Here is a 22248-nt window from a genome sequence, read left to right as displayed (position 1 = left end):
GAATGTTTAGAGTCAAACAAGATGAAGCTTACTCTACAATAAAAGAAGCCATACCACTACAAGGAAGTACCACAGGTCTACCACAAGGAAGTGTACTGGGACCAATGCTTTATCTACTCTACACTTGTGATATACCACAAACAGAAAATATTACGATGGCTACATTTGCTGATGATACTGCGATTATAGCTGTCGGAGACAATAGTGAAGAAGCCTCACGAAAATTTCAACAGGCAGGTGACAATATAAATAATTGGACACAAGCTTGGAAAATAAGAATTAATGAAAGTAAATCTGTACATGTGCAGTTCACCCATAAACAGACCGTAAAAGCACCCATAACATTAAATAATACTATCATTCCATATAGCAACAACGCTAAATATCTCGGAATGAATCTCGATGCAAAACTTCGCTGGAAGGCACATATAAAGAAGAAAAGAAAAGAACTGGAATTGAAATATGGGAAAATGTACTGGCTAATTGGAAGAAAATCACAATTATCAGTACATAATAAATTGCTAATATATAAGCAAATATATGGACATACGGAGGTCAATTATGGGGATGTTCTGCCAAGAGTAACATAAATAAAACACAAATTTTTCAGAACAAAGTCCTGAGAGGTATTGTGGGTGCACCCAAATACCATAGGACTTACTATCTACATCGAGACCTTCAGATACCCACAGTCAGTCAAAAAATCAAGAGAATTTCAAGGGGGCATGAGGAAAGACTCCATTCTCACACGAATATTGAAATATTACAACTATTGGATACCACCAGAACAGGACACAGACTCAAAAGAATCAAACCATCTGATCTTCTATAGTGTTGTGTAGTGAGGTGCATATATTAAAAAATTCAGCAGTGACATGTATAAATATTATTTCACCAGAGACTGAGATAGGGCCGATGGGTCCTCCTAGTTATAAATCTAGTTTTAAGTTATTATAAAGACAAATTGTAGGTTGGACGGGAACGACTAGTAACAATATATTAATTAAATAATAAAAAAAATTATTTTCTTTGCATTACAATGTTGTAATATATAAAAGCTAACATAAACTAAAAGTCAAAGTTAAATTCGGTAACATCGCGACGTATTGACGTCTTAAATTGAGATGACTCAAGTTCACTGCTATTTTGAATAGAGTATAAAATATATTTTTTGAGAAATTATACATAAAGAGGCTTAATAATAGAAAAAATATTCCAGGAAAATTTGGGTTTCGTAACTATCTGTATAGATCGACGAACAATGGAAAGGAAGAAGAGCTTATATTGATAAACAAAATAAATCTAGACATAAATACCAAAATATATTGGTCGACTGCAATCCTGGATATGCAAGCCTTTGATAAACTATAAGATACAGGGTTGCGGGTTACTTTAAAGAAACTTCTCTCTCAATACATTGTATGTTTTATCTATCGACTACAAAAATCACTACTGTGGCAACATATAGATGACACGGCAGTCTTACAATCGCACGAAGATCCACTAGTAGCTTCATTGGACTTCAGTCAGTATAAAATACAAAAGTAACTGAAAACATGCCGAATCAAAACAAATCAAAGAAATTATAAACAAAATCTGAACATGTAACTTTTACTCTACGTAGAAGAACATGCCGATTCGTAAATATCAATAACTGCTAACTTCTCCAGGTTGTAGATGCTAAATCTCATGTACTTAAACTGACGTCTAAGTTGAAAGACGTAATAGTGATGCTTTTACCTTCTGCTTTTCTTGTCAGCTGTATGAGGCATTTCCGCTATGAGGTTATTCTCAAATTCGCTGAGCATCAAATAGTTCTCCACCTTATTGCATGAAGTGATGCAATCGCCGATATAATCGAGATCGTCCAGCAGGTTATCCGGTAAATCCATATCAGCTATTCCTGCAACAAGAAGAATCTTACAAAATGTTAAGCTCAAAAATAAATAGACCAATGTTGAGCGATGGGTCTTTTAACATTTAAATGAAAATATCTATGTTATATTAGGCTGGCAATAATTCTTTCTTCTCTCAACAATCTAGCATTCGCAAAATAGTTGTTCTATTTAACCAAACATGTCGGATTGGATATTTAGCAGAGTGTTCTTGCAGAGAGTGTTACTTCCCTATTAGATGAGGAAGAAAGTACTACCGAAATTAACATTTTCACTCTGCTTGCGACTGTATGCACTGACCTTTAGATAGCTTGGGACGCTTTTAGCATTCTTTATAACATTCGCAGTACCATATGGCTTGAAAATCAATGAAGAAGAGACTTTTAGACGGAAGACACAGCAAACTGCCCCGAAAAAGATATAGTTTATCGAAAACGATCTGAAGAATAGGAGACATTATTGTACGAGGCCAGAACAGCTGCAACCGACCGACAACTGTGGCGGGATTTAGTGAAGAATATTCGTGGAGAAGCCCTGTGGCATCAATAGCAGCGTATTAGTTCTAGCAGAGAATCTCCCCGAGCGCTGGCTATGGTTTGATGATGATGAATTATTTATCTGAGCAAACGTGTTGAAAGGGGTTTGTGCTTTATAAAGGAGCGATCCGGATAGTTAGTAAAATCCAATGATGAAGAAGTGAAGGAATTGCTCGATAAAGACTTGCGTCAAACACCTTAAGAATTATCTAAATCATTAGTAGGCGACTCATAAACAGGAAAGGAAATTCTAATCTGCTACAATCAGGTTAAACACTGAATCATCAAAATGAGTTACAAAGCAAAGTATTCATAGCCTGAAACTTTTTGTTTGAATTTTGTTGGATGTGAAGGGTGTAATCTATTATAAACTGCTAAAGCCAAATTAAACCATAATTTAGTACACCAGCTGATTATAACTCATTCACTTGAACCGTGTACTGAAGATTTGTAATCGAAAAAAAGTGGCCGATTCATTCATTAAAATTTCAATTTTATTTTAAATAGAGTTAATATTTACAAGCTACGAATTAATTTAATATCAAATACTAGTGTTTATAGACCCTTACCTTCCTCCGAAATGCATGTTAAGTCACCCTTCTCCCCACTGACAGTTAAATTATCGATTATGCCGGCTGAATTGTTCTGAACTATGTCTGAACCAAGAATGACTGCCGCTGCGGTCACGCTGGGGCTTACCATCTGATCGTTGTCTGGTTCTTGCCCAAACGATATTCTTCTACCCTGAGAGCAGTTACTATGTACGCAGAAATGTTGAGCACCGTTGTTGCGGCTGTTTCGGTTTCGGTTTATCTTTCGTTGACGAATGTCTATTAAGAAGAACACCAAACTGCCTACCAGAACACAGGAGGAGCTGAAGTAATACCCTGTTTTGTTATTATAAGTTTCATTCAAGAATCCTGGAACAAACCAAAATATATCTTATATTTCAATCTTATATTTTTACGAAATTCCTAAAACTATGAAGGTCGTTTCAAATCTCATATCAGTTGTAGCTTGAAAAATGCTAATTATTATAGAAAATAACAATCTTCTAAAATTTCAAGTTTCAAGTTCGAAAATTCTCTTTTATATGTCAATTATTAGTACTGAACTTTCATGTTGCCATATATTAAGTATACTGTTATGTGATACATATATATCGATACCAAAATAACTGAAATAGTAAAAGTAACACACAAAGAGGATCGACCGTTTTGTTGGTTGTCATATATTTATAAATGCGTTCAGAAATTTATTTTATGATTAAAAATGATGAATACTGATTAAAACTACCGGCCACTATTATGAAATTGCCATTAGAACATAAACTGTATTGAAGATAGTTCCTCGGCACTGACCGTTTAATATTCTGCGACTATTTATATTTCATACTAACTGATACTAACGTAGGTATTTTTTGATAGATACGTCGATTAGAAAATTAATGACATACGTGTCAAATATGATATAATTATGTCCATAGAGTAATTAACTAGTAACTCTGTGACTATGTCTTAACGGTAACTTCAAATCGTATTCTAATTGTGGTCGAGTAAAAATGTTACAAAGAATAGAGTTGAAAAATGTATTGAAATATGTTTATTTTCAAGCATACGTTGTTACATTTATTATTATTTAGTCGCAAATTTAGAGCGCGAGAACTTTTTTTATATTTATTGTTAACAATTCCAAGGAGAAGACGACCTGCCTTGCACACTGGTCGCCAAAGTCAATGAAATGCTAGACGAGCTAACTTACGTGCTAGCTGCACTGATGTCCAGCGAAAGATAGAATATGATAATAGTCGTATTGATATATCACAATTGTGTTCGTGAGTGACTGAAAATGAAGCGGGTAGGTTTCGAATGCAACGATTAAACACAATAACAATGAGCACGACACAATTAAATTGAAAGATTCCACAGATGCAGTGCTCCTGTGGTCCAGGAACGAGCAGTAGTTATGTTGTGTCGGTGGGGAAGTAAAATTGCCACGACAACTAAATATTCGTTCTTTCGTTTCTAGAATGGGAAATGGTTCTAACCACTTGGCCAATATTCAAAAATATAATAATTGTTCCCAAATTAAGCCGTTTGGTGCAAGGCATATTCTACAGGACAATTTCATGGCCACTTTAAAGTTATTATACCATAAAAGTTTTTTGGCAGCATTCAAATTTGTATCAGAAATAAATGCAAAAGATCTTAAATAGTTCCAGATACAAGCATAATTTTATCACTTACTGGGAGTGCTGTTACAACTCTTACAAATTTATTTTATGGGCCACCTTAGCCATTGTACTCAAAATCTAAAGCGAAGCGAAATATTGTTTAAAAAGTGTTTTGATCAGATCAACAATTTAGCCAAAATATTCAAAATTGCATTGGATCGGATGCCATCTGGTAGCCATAATATCGTCATCACACCTGACAAATCACCTGCTCGTGAGTACGTGAGGAAGTTTAATTCATCGACACTAGATGAAGTCGCTATTGTTAATGTCGGAGAAAATATAAGATAGTTTATATGTTGATATGAAGATCACCGGGTTATCTAGTTCTTTATAGATTATTGGATAGAAGAGTTTATACAAGCTGTTAAGGTAAATATTATGACCAAATGAGGTGACCACCTAAGAAGTATCGGATAAATCCACAAAATGGTAAAAGATTATGTCAGTGAAAGTATTGTTTCTTTAAAATACTGCAGTAATTTTCACATATTCTAGATACGTAAGGGCGAGTACAGGGTAGCACAAAGAGAAATGCAGAACCGAGCTCGACTCGGCACAGTAGTGCGTGTATTTAAACAGCTAGTCACTCCCAGGCCCAGCAGGCAAAAAGGATTTGCTTTGTTCTTCAGAATAAAGAACTAGCAAATTGAAGTATTAGAGAAAATACTTCGAGACGTAGACGAGTGGTTAAAGAATTAATGTGGGAAACACCCTAAACCACAAATATCAGCGATGATCTTCCTACCAGCTCTCATTGACAGAATAAGGTAGGGTAGTTCCTCCTAGTAGGGTAATTTGAATTAATCAGAATGTTATTTAATCAAAATCTGAATATTATAGTATTCAATTCGCCAATTTTTGATATCCTCTGTCATCAGAAACAGGGTATTTTCGCGTAGATTTTCAAAGGGCCATTAAAATCATCCCCATCTGATGATTATATGTGTGTCGAACTTACCCTAGTCTGTTGTTGAAAGATGGCAATGGTTTTTGTTCCAAGGATTAGAAAAAAAATCTCTCTTTTCCAATATTTTTAATGAATCAGATTATTAATGTGCCAGTGCAAGTTTGAAAAAGCTTCAACTGCCAGCCACAGAGGCTCATCACGCTCTGCTCGATGTATTTTAAGAGTGCCAGCAGACGTGAATTGCGTGAATGTCTGAAGGACCGAAAAAAATATCTTTGAACTTCGATCAAAAGAATAGACCGTATCAAAACGTTCCATCCTTCCTTGAACCCATGACTGGGTTCAGAGATCAAAAAACAACACCTGGTTTCAAGCAGTCAATCCCACCAGGAAATTTCATATTTGATCGATGTTTTATTACAAATGCAAACAAAATTCATTCAAGTCATAAATGTATTACGATTTCATGTTTTCAAATAAGATCTTAATGAAATCCAATTGAAAAGATATCCGTCACCTACATCGCGGTTTTCCAATAGTCTCGAATACACCACAGGTCTATTCGAGTTTGGCGATAAACAGGTACAACTCACATAAGCTGAAGATTTTAAAAGCAGATTTCGGCCAGCACTTCGAAGAGAAAGTTAGCAAAACAATACGTGGCGATTTTAACGTTTATCACGGAGCGAATTTTATAATGTAGTGGACGATGGTTTCGTTGATCTATGTAGTGAACTGGAGATCGGATTAAAACGTTCCAGCGAACCAAATCATTACACAGACCGTGAAGGCCGTCGTCCCACAATCATCTACTTTTTCATGAGTTCAGGGGCAATCCAAAATCCAGACTTATCTATAATTCACAAAATCATTTACGATTGTCGACTGATTTTGCTCAAACTAGAGGATTTTCACATTCTACCAATTTCTAGTAAACAAAATGAGTTGTCATTAACGAATAACTGATGAATCTTATTTTCCAGATTTAATCCCCCTATTTTGTTATATCTTAAAATTGAATTTTTAAACTTGGCTACATAGTAAAAAATTTGCTAACAATTCAGAAGATTAGATTGAAGACCAATCCTACAGCACTGCAGACATTTCTCCATTCATTCATTTATTCCAGACATAGAAGTTGTGAAATATATTATAGATTTCATTGAAACAAAGGTAAAATTGCTGAAGGAATTTCAAAGATAATTTTCAACAATCTTGAAACTGATGGTCTTGATATAAGCAACTGTACAAGTCAAGCATATAATAGTACTGCTGTTATGGCTGGAATGCATTCAGGAGTTTAGCAAATAATTAAAGAAGTAAATATTTGTTGAATCTGGTTCTTCACGCGATTTAGTGAGTTGATTGAGTTTAGTATATTTTTTCGACGCAATAAAACATTGCTATTTATTTACTTTTATTACTTTTACATCGTTCTGATAATGTTTACAGGTAAAAATTTAAAAAGGGCTCGAGATACTAGTGCAAGAGCTGATACCGTAACAATGAGAATTCGAATATCAAGACATTCTCGTATATATTATTGGTAATGTAACCTGTATAATACAGAATAATTATAACTAATATTACCTAAAAGATTTCTATAAATACTGTGTATTATGGTCGTATGGTTTATTACTCCAGGGACCTGTAGTTCTGACCAGTCGACAGAGTCTGTTAAATGTAGCACTCACCTGAAAATGGCACTCCAATGATGATAGGTATGGCTTGAGAGAACTGAACGAATCCCCAAGTTTTCGCAAAGTTTCTTGCTCTCACTTTCTCGTATGTGTACATTTTGAGCGAATAATGGTAACCACCGCAAAAAATGCCTAGATCAAGATGATGATAAGTTTTACTGTGGTGTTAATTGTATGAAAAGCTCACCGTACAACCAAGCAAACATGACGTAGGCCTGATAATTCCCTGTTACTACCGTAAAGGCTAATATTGATACAGCGCTTAAGAACATAGCCGTTTGGCATAAATACTGTCTGGATATTCGGCACTCTGAAGATGTATGGAGAACGAAAACGCTAAACACTATGCAACCAACAGTCCATGCTAGACCAAGGTACATTTGTAGAAATATTGTTGACTCTCCTAAACCTAGAACAGAATATAATAAAGTCATAAGTTACATAGTTTTAGAATACGTAGATTATTACGTATATTATTACGTGTATTAGGTATTTGAATCTTTTGATGCAAATGCGAAACATTAATGTAAATAATATTATCTATTAAATTTATTGGTTGATATTTCTCAATAAAACAACAGTTTTCCATTTATACAGACGCTAATCATGGACCCTCAAAACTGCATTTGCGATATTCATTATTTTGGTTGTTGATTTGAGAGAATATAATATAAGGAATATAATTATTAAATATTTTTAGAAAGCTATGGTGATGCTGCTTTGTCATATCTCAGTTGTAATTTAAAAGTGGCGATTTTTATGTCAATGGCAAAAAAAAAACGACCAAGAAAGTTCGAATATCAAGACTTATTGGAAAGTCTAATCAAAATTTTAAAGTACTTCCAGACAACTTAGCAGTTGATTAATCTACTGTTTCCAGACCTTTATAAGCTTTGAGGAAGATCCAAAAGTGGGAAAAATGACTACCACCTGACTTGACTGAAAATGTCATTTCGAACAGATTCAACAATATGCTCTCATTGTTTGCAAAGCCATAAAAAAGAGATTCCTGTGACATACAGTGACTGATGTGACGCACAATTACACCTTCTTGCATAAGAACGTTAAGCTAGAGGTCGCATTGAATATTATGCCTTCTGATTACCATTTGTTAAGATCGATGCAGCATGGCTTAGTAGGTTTTGATGGCACAGTTTCAAAATGTTAAAGAAGTGCCAATAAACTTCACTTTTTTAACATGTTACCCAGAATTTTCCAATTTTGATGACAAAAATGATACGATGATAAAACATTAATTATGTTATACCAATGTTTCTCAATAAATGCCTTTTTTAAAAGAAAAATATTACAAGAATGCGTATAAGCCTTATTATATATATGATATTAGTATATATATTAGTATATATAGAAAATGTTTTTTCGAGAAAGACGAGCCGGTGTTGAAATGGAATTAAACAACGAAACAACGAACTTATTTTTTAATTTGAAGAAATGCTCATGCATTGAATGTAATGGTTGGTTGATTCTTTGAATGGAGCATAAAGCAGTACAAATGTTTACTTAAATCACTACCTGTTATAGCTTCTTACACTACCTTGGAAATGTTTGTATTAAGACCATGGGTCGATTGCTTTTATTCATATATATCTGGAGAGTGTCTAGAGTTGCTGAAACTGCATTGGCACTCTTATGAAGACAAAAAAACCAGAGACATTAAAGTTATGGCAAGAGGGCTTCCATCAATATTTAAAAGAGAAAAAATTATCGCAGAACTAAACCAAAATGGGCTTAAATGCTTAAATGTCAAAAATATTAAAAAAGAGAAAAGACCAAAAATAACAAAGGAGAAATTTTAGTCCACAAGAAGCCATTACAATATATAGAACGTCCTAAGCAATCTTAGGCATCGATATAAGTGCATACTTGAATGTCTTAAGCAACCTGGGAGAAAAATCTATAATTGGAGGTGATTTTAATGCAAAAAATACAAGATGGGGATCCAGAATAACAACAACTAAAGGCAATAAACTGCATAAAGCAGCTACTAAACTAAGATGTAGTTACATGTCAAGTGGAAAACCAACTTATTGGCGGACTGATCAAGAGAAAACACCAGACCTGTTTAAAAACAAAACCATAAATAACTATCTCAGAAATTTAACAGATGATAAAGAAACTGATTACTCACTCTGGAAAGCCACAAAATATTTAAAGCGCTCATGTCTACACTGTCCACCTATAAGAGACCTATGTGGGAATTGGGCACGTGACAATCGCCAAAAAGCAGAAGCATTTGCTGAATATCTAGAAAAAACTTTCAAACCAAACGAAACTAATATTGAAAATAATTTGCCGGACATAGAAGCTGAAAATTCGATGATTGAATTAGCCAGGCCGAAAGAGTTAACCAAAGTTATTAAAACTGACATTAACCCCAGGAAATCATCAGGCTACGATTTAATAACAGGAGAATTACTGCAAAAACTACCAAGAAAGGGAATATAAAACTCTCCAACTTGATCAATACAGCATTTAGATTAAAACATGTCTCAGGAATTTGGAAGATGGCGGAAATTATAATGATCCCAAAACCTGGAAAGTCATTAAACGAAATAAGAGCCTATAGACCTATATCACTGCTGCCAGTAATATCTAAGGTTTTTGAAAAGCTCCTGTTGAAAAGCATAAAACCGATCATAGAGAGAAAAAACCTAATACCAACACACCAGTTTGGGTTTATTAACAAGCACGTAACAATTGACCAGGTTCACAGAATAACAGATGTTATTGAAAAAACCTACGAAAGGCAAAAAGTATGCTCAGCTATATTCTTAGATGTAGCACAAGCCTTCGATAAGGTTTGGCATAAAGGCCTTGTTCATAAACTAGAGAAAATGCTACCAAAACAACACACCGAACTATTAAAATCATACATTACAACCAGAATGTTTAGAGTCAAACAAGATGAAGCTTACTCTACAATAAAAGAAGCCATACCACTACAAGGAAGTACCACAAGGAAGTGTACTGGGACCAATGCTTTATCTACTTTACACTTGTGATATACCAAAATGGAAAATATCACGATGGCTACATTTGGTGATGATACTGCAATTATAGCTGTCGGAGACAATAGTGAAGAAGCCTCACGAAAATTACAACAGGCAAGTGACAATATATATAATTGGACACAAGCATGGAAAATAAGAATTAATGAAAATAAATCTGTACATGTGCAGTTCACCTATAAACAGACCGTACAAGCACCAATAATATTAAATAACACTATCATTCCATATAGCAACAACGCTAAATATCTCGGAATGAATCTCGATACAAAACTTCGCTGGAAGGAATATATAAAGAAAAAAAGAAAAGAACTGGAATTGAAATAAAGGAAAATGTACTGGCTAATTGGAAGAAAATCACAATTATCAGTACATAATAAATTGCTATGATACAAGCAAATACTGAAACCTATATGGACATACGGAGTTCAATTATGGGGGTGTTCTGTAAAGAGTAAGATAAATAAAATACAAATTTTTCAGAACAATGCCCTGAGAGGTATTGTGGGCGCACCCAAATACTATAGGACTGATTACCTACATCGAGACCTTCAGATACCCACAATCAGTCGAGACCTTCAGATACCCACAGTCAGTCAAGAAATCAAGAGAATTGCAAGGGAGCATGAGGAAAGACTCCATTCTCATACGAATATTGAAATATTGCAGCTTTTTGATACCACCATAACAGGACACATACTCAAACGAATCAAACCATCTGATCTTGTGTCACTACACTTCGTGTGATGTGCATATGTCTGGGACCTCAGAAAACCTCACAGGAAAAAGTCTGACAGAGTCATATAGCACAATATTTATTGTTATTGATTAAATATATTTATAGTTATTGGCATCTAAGTTTTATTGTTTTAAATTCATATTTCATAACTTATATAGTTTTTATAGTATATTATTATGTTATATCACTTATATTATTTACAGAGAAAAAATTATTTACTGTATTTTCAATATTTCTTGTGGTATTATATAAAAGGAGAATAATTGTTGTCTGCTAATAGAAATGATAGCTAGCTCTAGGTTGCCCTATTTGTATTCAGATTAATACCTGAATACTTGAATAAAGTATGTCTAATTTCAATTGTTTAAACATTCTTTTACTTGTTTGAATAATGAACTCCTCAAGTTTTGATCGATGACGAAGACAAATTTTAAGAAAAGTAAGCACCATGACTATGATTTCTCCTGTCGTAGATAACATCTTCAAGGAACATTTTACACTACGTAGGATATTAGCCAGCACCCAAAACCTTCCATATGTTTCTTCCTTATACCCAATCTATTCAACGTTTTCAGGAAAACATCACACAAAGACAAAAAAAGACAAGAAACTACCATTGCTTATTTTAAAATGCCTTCACTTTTTGCTTTACACTTGTTTTTATGTCCAGAATTAACGTATCTTTAGGGATATAAATAAAAAGATCAATAAGCAATAAGATTCACAGCAAAATAATAGATCAAGAAATACTAATTAAAAGGTTTGACTAACAGTTTTTTCTTCTTCAGGAACAACATATGACGTTGACAGGATACTGATGGAACACAACATTAAAATCATGTTCAAACCACACGAAAATGTTTTAGTCGTCCTCAAACCTCAAAGTTAAATTTTAAAGATAGGAACACATTTATTGTAAATAAGTCAATTCCTATGCCCATATGGACGTATGGTATCGAACTGTGGGGTTCTACTAATAAATCCAACATATTTCAGAGATTCTAAAATAAAGTGATACGTGCCATGGTTGGCGCTCCATATATAAAATATTTTTTTAAATAACATAAAATAGTAATTGAAATAAGTATAAAACTAGCTTATAAGCTTGTACAGATTGTAGATATACTTATTGAAGCGATCTTCTACACGCCATAACATCAAATCAAATACTTATTGCCCATTGGGAGATTGTGAAATACTAAGAGAATAATTTTAAAAAATGATTTCCAGAAACCAATAAGATCTAAATTTAAATAAATAAACATTCAAATTAAAAGGTGTTCAAAATATCTTAATTAATTTGTATAAAACATTAATTAAAAATCTAATAAAGCGTTTGTGACTTTTATCGATTCCATCGAATTAAGTGTCAAAAATGTAAGAAGTTTAAAAGGCGTTTTTTTGTTATTAGATTCCTCGGATTCCGCATCGAATCTTAATAAAAATGGCAAAAATCGAATTCAATTAATCGGGCAATTGAGGGAGAACTTTAGAGAAACACGAAGAGAAAAACAAATTGGTTTTCTTTTTTTCGTCCCCTTCTCGACGGTTGAAATATGGCGGGATTAATTAAACTGCTCGTCGATTCGATGAAGGAATATCTAAACGAGGTTATATTTTATTGGCTGACTGTTTTATGTTGACGATAAAAATATATTTTGTATTCAGCATCGAGTTTTATTCGAGCAAAAAATGAGAATCTCCGTTTATGAATGCGTTAGTTTCCCATAAAAACTGAATATATGCGAATTATTTTATTTTTGTTCTCACATAACCCTTCAAATGAAAATTCCTCCAAAGAAATATATTAATAATAACAACAAATTTCCTTACAATTATACGCAAAGATAGAAAAAAAGATAATTAGTCACAAGATATCACAATAAAAAGGTGGACAAGGAAATAAGGGTAACATATTTAAAAGAATATATATATATATATATATATATATATATATATATATATATATATATATATATATATATATATATATATATTTGTTTAAATGTAAAATTGTAATATGAACTTCAGGAAACCTCTTATGATCTCATATATGAAGTTTTCGAACAAGAAGGTTTATTATTTGCAATTCAGACCGACCGGATGATTATGGACCCAAATGTTGAATATCATCTTACATTAAAATCTATATCCATAATTAAATTGAAATACATAATATGTGTATATATTCATAATATGTGTAGTATTCACAGATCATTCCTTAACCTTTCTAAAAGGAAAATATGGCTACAAGTTAAATATTGGAATCAGCAGTTGCTCAGCCCACATTAAACCAATCAATCAATTTTACAAGTACAAATATCATATTTTTTCAAAGCAAGTAAATTGAGAGGTTTTGACGGATTTTTTTGAAACAGACTCTATGCCTTCAATTTATGCCTACAGGTATATATTCATAATACCGCAAGCAAAAATATATACTATATATATATATATATATATATATATATATATATATATATATATATATATATATATATATATATATATATATTGTTTTGTATGTATTTGGAACAAATAATTTTTGCCATATTGGCTTTATTTAAATCAAATATTTCATTAAAATTTTATTTTGTAATTTCACCAATTAATGTACTAAATAAAGCCGATTTGCAGGCCTTACATCACGTTACTTTTGATGCTACTAAAAATCGTTTCGCAAAGTTTTCTACAGATTTTTTCAAATCAATCAACAAAAGCAACGGAAAGTTTTGAAGACATGTTAATGTTAATGTTATATAACTGAAATTTTATAGTTGAACCCTGTGCGCTCTACAGGTAATATTAACTAGTACGAAAAATGTAATGGTAAACATCATAGAATAGCTTAATATCAAATATACTATGAAAGTCAATGAAAAATAACTATGTTTTCTAATATTTAACATATTCCAGAAATAATTAAAATTATCTTACCTTCAATTTCCGCTTGATACGCTAAATAGAACAGTGGTGTGTTTATACCGAAAGCCCCTATAGATGCTGATACCAGTAGAATACGCACAGTGTTGCTGCGTAGCGGCGTGAAATCAAAGAATGGACTCTTGTCTTCGATTTTACTCTTGTCCTTGATTTTTCTCTTCTGGTTCTTAATGTGGATAATTGCACGTCGTTGTGGATGATAAAGAGACGCTGATCGATAGAATATACCCAAGATAAAGGTTAACGACACTATACCAGTCACCATTTGGAGTCCAAGGCGCCATCCAAATGAACTGAAAATTTACATAAAACGTATTGATTTTTGTATTATATAAAAATAAATAAATGAAATTTATCAGTATATAGGACGCTGTACAATTAATTCTACTATTTAATTATGTTATATGTTATTTTTTATTTCATATTGATTACAAATATTTATTTATTTCAATAAAGCACTTTTCCAAATATTGCTGATAAAATATTGAAAAATAATTGTTGGATATATTCAAGTTTTAATTTTTTGATAAAATATGACAATTTGTAATAAATCGTTACAGATTTTGGATGTATGCAGATATTAGGTATTTATTTTTTTAGTATATGTCTCTATTTATAATAAATTGTTACAATTTTTTTTATTTGATCAATTATATAACAATATATAATTAAAAGTACTTTTTGTTTTTTAATGTATGTATTTTGGGAATTTTACACCATTATCATTTCTTGAAAAAAAAATGCAGCAGAATTATTTTGACGTGAAAAACTGAAAAACTTTAGGCCTTTCAAAAAAGTAAAGTGGAAGAATTGAGTTGAAGATTTTTGCCAAATTTAAGAAAAGCTTACGAGATGATTACAATATATGAGGGGACTAGGATATGTTGCGTTAGAAGCTGTTAAAAATAAAGTAAAACATTTATAAACATTTTTAAGAGTAGCAACGCATATCTATTGAATGTGTCTACAGTTAATAAATCATATTTCATGTCCTATAAATTATAATCATATTTTAGCATTGTGTTAATCTTAAGATGATAATAATAGTTTTAATTATACGAGGTTATTCATGTCAAAGAGAACATGGAAGTGAGTTGTTAATTACAAATTAAAAAATGGCGAAATATAACACTATTAATTAAATGAACTAATTAAATTAATGATGAAGATACATACATCAAACATCAATTTGTATCGCTGTTCTACGTGATTAATAATAACAATGGTAAATAAAGAATAAATTATTATAGCAGATAATCAATTAATTACATAATTAATGTGTCTATAAAATCAGAATTTTCAGTTGCGACCTACGGATATCAATCTGTTTTATCAGTCTTCTGTTTTTCTTTGGAGTTAATATATTTTGCAGTGACTTAGTGCTTTCTTTGTTTTTAACCCTTATGTTTTAATTTTATTAGGTTTAGTTCTGTTTTTCTACGTCTTTGGATATTTCATACCTTTTAGGCTTTATTTGTTTTTACTATCTTCAAAATTTACAATACTTTCGTTAATTTACCTTTCCTTCTCTCTTTATCTTTCTCTCTAATTCTTTTACATTTATAATTAATTTATTATCCCTAATTACCGTTCAATAGTTTTATTAGTTTTCTGATTGCATCAGTATCTTTATCTAGATAGTTCTGAATTATTAAATTTATATATTCTTCCTGTCCTTTGGTATTTATTTTTGTTATTGTTAAAATTATTGGTCTATTCTTTTTTCTATGTTTTTCCAACCGGCAAACTAAAACAAACGTGTGACAATGTGCGCAATTTGGCCAAACAAACAAACAAAGCTAAAAAAATGACAGTGAATGATACTATTATTTCACACAGCAACAACGCTAAATATCTTGGGATGAATCTTTATGTTACACTTCGTTGGCATAAAAAGAAAAGAACTAGATTTTAAATATGAAATAATTATTGATTAATTGGAAGAAAATACTATATATCCCTACATAGTAAGTAGCTCTTGTATATATTCTAAAACTGATATGGACCAATGAAATCCAGTTATGACGATGTTCCAATAAAAGCAATACAAATAAAATGGAAATTGTTTAGAACAAAGCCCTAAGAGGCCTAAACCCCATATACTATAAGAATGATTATTTACACCGAGACATTCAGATACCGATTGTTACCCTGAAAATGAATAGAATGAGGAGAGGGAAGAGATATGAGGGAAGACTCCACTCTCATGTTAACACCAAAGTATCGCAAACCTTGGATAACATTCGAGGACTCAAAATGATCAAACCTTTTTTTTGTTTTTTTTAAATTTGTTTTTAAATTACTAATATTTTGTTTCTTAATAATTCTGTTTACCATCTCTTGTTTCCCTATTACAAATATTATTAGATTATTCTTCTTGTCTAGTTTTTTTGTTTTACTTATTCTGTTCATGCTTGAGTTGTTCTTTTATAATATCATTTTGCATAGAAACATTTTCTTCTGCAATTCTTATTATTTTTTTTATCAAGCTCATGTCTTTTAAAATCACTTAGTAGGTTAGGATATTTACCCATTATGTACTCCATAACATATTTAATTTGAAGATGAATTGATGGCCTAATACTAAAAATAAATATTAATAAATAATCATTCATCATTTTTCTTTCTCTATCATAGCCATTGGTTTTTTAAAAAAACTATTGAAGAGCTTTTTGGACGAGCTGTTTGTGTCCATACAATGTCGGCACAAATTTTAATTTTAAATTATTAACGCTAACCAGCGTGCCGTTTCGTTGGCTACCAAGACCCTGGTAAAACAAAAAAGAGGCGAAAAAATCGCCAGTATAAATCGCTGTCACTGACGTTTTTCTTTTCGGCCGGACACTTTAATGAGGAACATTTAATGCCATTCTTTGGTCGACGTTTTTCCATAATTTATGGGAGGGGCGCGTGGGTTTTTTGATAAACTGTCACGTCACGCGGGAACTTTCCGTACACGAATTGAGATTAAAAGTTTTGTTTGTTGCGCGGAAGTTACCAGCTTCAGGTACGTGCTTATCTAGATCACCTTTGATTTAATCGAGATGATAAATGATAATTAATGTAAAATATTATAATTTTCTTAAATTACATTGTTGCTAGTCGTTGCCAACTAACCTAACCTAGTAATTTAGGAGGATTCATGGGTCTTAACTTTATTTATTATTGTATCTTTATTTATTAACACTGTTGTTTTTTCTAATTAAACTCTGTAGATCTACACAGATGTGAATATTGTGATTTTATTCTAATTGATCAATACATTTTCTTATATTTCAACTCCGTGTCTTTCTTTTTCATTTTAACATATTCCTTCCAGCGAAAATTTGCATCAAGAATCATATTGTATTATTGATATATTGTATTAATGTATTATTTATTGTTATTGTGTGGTATGAATAAGTGAACTGCACATGTACAGATTTGCGTTCGTTATTTTTTATTTTCCGGGTCTGGATACAAATTGTATTGTCACTGGCCTGTTGCTGATTGCTTCTTTAATATTACGTCTAACAGCAAGAATCACAGTTTCATCAGCAAATGTAGTAATCGTGATATTATTCATTTGTGGAATATCACACGTGTAAAATAGGTAAAGAAATTATCATAATACACTTCTTTGTGGTACAACTGCTTTGGCGTTTATATTGTAGCGTAGGTTTGCTTTTGTTTCACTTTAAATACTCAGGCTGTGATGTAAAATTTTAGTAGTTCAGTGTGCTGCTTCGGTAACATTCTCTTAGCTTATGAACGTTGTGCTACATCTAAGAATATATCTGAACATTTTTTAAACTTTTATCTAAACATCCTTATAGGCTTTTTCAATGAGATCTGTTATTCTACACACCTGAACAATTGTTGAAAATTTAGTGATTAGACCCAAATCGACGCATGGGTATTTTTTTTCTCTACATAATCGGTTTTACTCTTTTCAACAGGAGTTTTTTAAATACATTAGGTTATTACTGTTTCCATCATTTGATTTTAAATCGGTTAATTTAAATATGTTAGGTGGATGAATAAGATTTTTTGCATTGTGTTTAGATTTCGAATTCTCAAATTTTCAAGTTTTCTTTGTCTGTTGAAAATTCTATTAACACATGGTTTGAAAAGTCCTGGGCCTAACACATAGATATTGCATTCACCGCTATTCCAGTTAATATTAGTCTTAAAAATAAAGCTGTTAAAATTTCATGATACTCTACTTATAAGTTTATGTGTTATTCTACTAAGAGTACTACTTTTGTTATTTTTAATGCAATGGATCAAAATTTCATGATTTAATTTTATACAGATTTTTGATGGGAAAATACGGTTCAAGTGAAGCAATGGCTTGAAAAGCATTATAAGGATAACGATCCCTCAGAAACAACAATAAAACGATAGTTTGCTGACTTTAAACGTAGCCGTAGAGATACAGAACGCAGTGGACATCCAAATGAGATGGTAACACTAGAAAAAATCCACAAAAACGTTTTGAATGATCGAAAAGTAAAATTGCGTGAATTAGCTAACATCGTAAAGATATCAAAAGAACGTGTTGGTATTATATTGCATAGGAATTTGCCTATGGGAAAGCTCTGTTCAAAGTTTTGTGTTGAAAACCAAGAACGTTTTGATAATTCTGAACTATGTTGGATCAATCAATTCACTCCCGAATCAAAACAATCGTCATCTGAGTGTACAGCAACTGGTGACAGGCCTATTTTGAGGTAGAAGGTAAATCGTTCTACAAAAGTGGTATTGAAATGTTAGAGCGGCACTGGAATGATTGTGTGGTCCTTGACGCAGATTATGTTTATGAATAAAACTAATTTTGCAAAAAGAAACGCGTTTTCATAATTACGCCCGGGACCTTTTAGCCTGTGTAGATAGCATTCTAGAGCTGATACTGTGTTGTAAATAATTATTATATACGTTTTATTGTTTTTCTTCAATAAACATATAATCACAAGCAAGGCGGCTGAAATGTGAATATAATCTGTGGATCTAATGCTGTAAAAGACCATCAAACGCAGTACTGGTTTTGTCGATTCAATTCCGGTAATTGCGAGTTAAAGAGCTATATAAGCACTGTTTGCTATTGCAGTGAGCTAAACATCGCACAAAAAAACCGTTTGGAAAACTGTATCTCAAGTGGACCCTGATAGATAAAGAAAAGTGGATTACTTGTCGCAACGTTAAGTGATGTCGGCCGTAGTTGAAATGTGGTGAACTGACGCAAGCAACTCACCCAGAATTAATAGCCAGAAATATTATGTTGTGCGTTTGGTGGAATTTGCGAGCACTACCATACTATGAGCTGCTCCTCTACGGCTAAATTCTTGCAAAACTGTACTGTAAACAATTAGACTGTCTGAAGAACTCAATTGCTCAAAAGCGACAAACTTTAGTCACTAGGACAAAAGTTTCATCAAGACAACGACAACTCACATCGATAGCGAATTGCAAGAAGCTCCAGGAACTTGTTTGGGAAATATTGATGATTTTGAAATATAGAAATATTGATGATCAATATTCAATATTGAAATATTGAATATTGATGAGGAAAATTTGATAAATGATTCATGACTTCGACTTCGATCTTTGTATCGACTTGCTCTACATTTTCACGAGTCATTATTATCAACAGTATGGCATGCATGCAGATTTTTCAGAATAAACGTAATGTGTAAAAAATTTTCAGGACCACTTAGTAAATAAGTAAAATCTAGTTGAATGTGAATTGTGTCCGAAAAGTTGAAGCCAAAAGTGAACTTAAGCAGAAAATATAGTTAGAAAGTACTCTGGTATATTTGTCATGGTTATGTTATTTATTATAAAACTTTTAACGGAGAGACATTTTCAAATAAATTGTTTATTGTTTGAAGTTTTATTAAATATATAATGTGGAATTAAGAAGTAAAATATTCTTTATTAGCCATCAAATTTGCTTTTTGAACAAGCTCTTTCATTTTGTAATATGAGGTAAAAATTATATTATAAAAATAAGTATATTTCTTAAGATATTCTAATATGTTTTGGTTCTCTTTGTCTTATTAGAATCGAAGTAAAAAAAGTTAATTGATAAATTGTTTTTTTTTTCATAATATTTCAGTAACAATAGCAATAAAGAGACAAAAAGACACATTTGGATGCAGTGCAGTTTCGAGAGACTGTAAGCATTCCCCCCGTTTTCCCATTTTTCGCTGGAACGACTTACTTGATTGCGGCTCTGACGATGGACGTCATGACGGCCAGACCAATTCCGCTACCAGACACCGTCGATATTTCCACGAACTCCCTCTTTCGCTTGAAATACTGCGCCACCATCAACGTTGAACAGTCCTTCGTGATGCCCACGCCCAAGCCCAACACGATCCCATAACTGAAAAGTATCCATTTCTATTTTAATTTATCGGGTAATATTTGTTACAATTTTATTATTTGATAGTATATGTAATATATATTAGAAACATTTAATATTATTTTATGGTTTTGTGTATCTTTTATATTCCATGTTAGCATCTAAAAATTCAGTATCTCTATTTTGAAGTCATGATTTCCTCATTGTTCTTGTGTTTGCTGTCTATAACACTGAAGTATCAATAATATGAAGGCATATTTTAGTGATAATCTATATTTTAAGCTAAGAATCTCTTCTTCATACGAGAATAATTTTAACATTTAAATTAAAGGTATAGTTATTATTGCTATAGGGAGGACATATCACAACCACGGGTACACGATATATTACTATAGTCTGTAGTCTGACATGAGTTCAAAGTATTTCCGGATAACTTTTTGGATAAAATGTACAACGATCACCTCCACCACCAAAATAAAATAAATTTTTAATTGTAGCTTATCACTCTGAAAAAGTTTTATCCGATTTATCCGGATTTATTTATTTTATAAATATTTAAGAATCTTATAATGTTAAATGAGTTAAAAATAGTATGGGTACAAATGATGTGACAAGTAGTGTGATAGCCCAGGTAAAGGCCGGTAAGGTAAGGTAAGGTCGGTAATTGGTTTCCGGGTTTTGTAACAGATTTTAATTAGCCAAAAGCGTGCAATGGTATGATTTAAGTTAAGAGTTAAATAGTTTTTTTTCTTTTTCCATGATGACCAGCTAGAACCAAATGGTGTTCTGCTGATTTCGCCTCGGGTTCGGAGTATGAATGTTTTGAGGGCGACTAAGACCCTAGGTTACAACTGGGATTGTCGTAGTTGGTTTACTACCGAGGTTTGTTGATGGGTAGGGATTTAATCAAGGTTTTGTCGTGTTCTAAGGCGCCTACGGAGAACCTTACACTGAGCATGTTCATGAAATTCTTCACAAGTGGGATGCCTGATTAGAGGTGAGTGTTGACGTTCCTCATAAACAATGGGGAATTGAGCAACGCGCGGATTTTTTTAGATTGGAACACTTGTAGTAGTTCAAGTTGTCTCTCAGAGACATACCTGTACCACACCTGTCCTCCGTTGAGGCAGAGTGGACGGATTAACATTTTATAGAGAGTCGCTTTCTGGGGGATTGGGAGTTTACTTTTTCTGCAGAGGAGTGGAAATAGTAGGCTGTACACGCCATTTATTTTTCAAATAGCATGCTGTATTTGGGCTGACCATTGCAATCTCCGGTCGAACTGGAGACCGAGGTATGAAACATTCTGGAGCCAGGGGAGTTAAATACTATAAAATAATAGCGTTATAGATATAGGGTGGGGTAAAAGTCCCGCTAGCATTTTGATTGCGCGCCATCTGCGTTTTCTGACGTTTAGCTCAGTTTGGCTTTAACAATTCTGTTGAAAACGTCCTAATTTTATTATGCATAAATATACGCCACAAGAATGAGCAAAAATAGAATCTGAAAGCTGTCTGGTGAAATTGAAGATTTTCTCAGTGGTCACATCATTAAACAGACCTCTCGGTTTTGGGGAACATTATTATATCTACTAAAAACAACTGACTAGTGTGGTATTCATGCTGGAAACATTATTGGTCGCTATTTTTAGATTTTTAGGTGTTGCAGTTACTGTTACTGCTGAACGGTACCAAGATATGATTCGAAATTTTCTTGTGCCTGAAATGGAAGAGCAAGGAATAGAGGACATGTGGTTTCGAGAAAGATGAGGCTACAGCACACACAGCTCGTTCAAAAATTAAATTATTGAATACCGTTTTTTCACGAAGACTAATTTCGCGAAGAGCATGGCCAGCCAGACATCCGGATTTAACAGCACCAGACTTTTTCTTATGGATATTTTTAAAATCAAAAGTT

The 22248-nt window shown here is 32.5% G+C and overlaps 1 protein-coding gene across 7 annotated transcripts in view; it reads right to left on the bottom strand.

Moving 5' to 3' along the window:
• LOC143191138 (monocarboxylate transporter 12) overlaps nucleotides 1-22248 on the bottom strand; it is a 100186-nt gene that overhangs the window by 8317 nt on the left and 69621 nt on the right. For 4 of the 7 annotated variants that reach the window (XM_076395930.1, XM_076395929.1, XM_076395932.1 and 1 more), the window contains 6 exons: nucleotides 20188-20352; nucleotides 13980-14278; nucleotides 7462-7683; nucleotides 7269-7406; nucleotides 3001-3351; nucleotides 1741-1903 (listed from right to left, as the gene is read on the bottom strand). In XM_076395930.1, the coding sequence (XP_076252045.1) occupies nucleotides 1741-1903; nucleotides 3001-3351; nucleotides 7269-7406; nucleotides 7462-7683; nucleotides 13980-14278; nucleotides 20188-20352 (1338 nt within the window). The remainder of the gene's footprint in view (nucleotides 1-1740; nucleotides 1904-3000; nucleotides 3352-7268; nucleotides 7407-7461; nucleotides 7684-13979; nucleotides 14279-20187; nucleotides 20353-22248) is intronic. The other 3 variants (XM_076395933.1, XM_076395934.1, XM_076395935.1) reach the window with 2 other exon arrangements.

Source organism: Rhynchophorus ferrugineus, unplaced genomic scaffold (genome assembly GCF_030347505.1).
Source record: "Rhynchophorus ferrugineus isolate W39M unplaced genomic scaffold, kcgeb_rfMv2 rfM2, whole genome shotgun sequence".
NCBI lineage: Eukaryota > Metazoa > Arthropoda > Insecta > Coleoptera > Curculionidae > Rhynchophorus > Rhynchophorus ferrugineus.
Note: the sequence above shows the minus strand (reverse complement) of the source record. Positions and strands in the feature narration are given on the sequence as shown.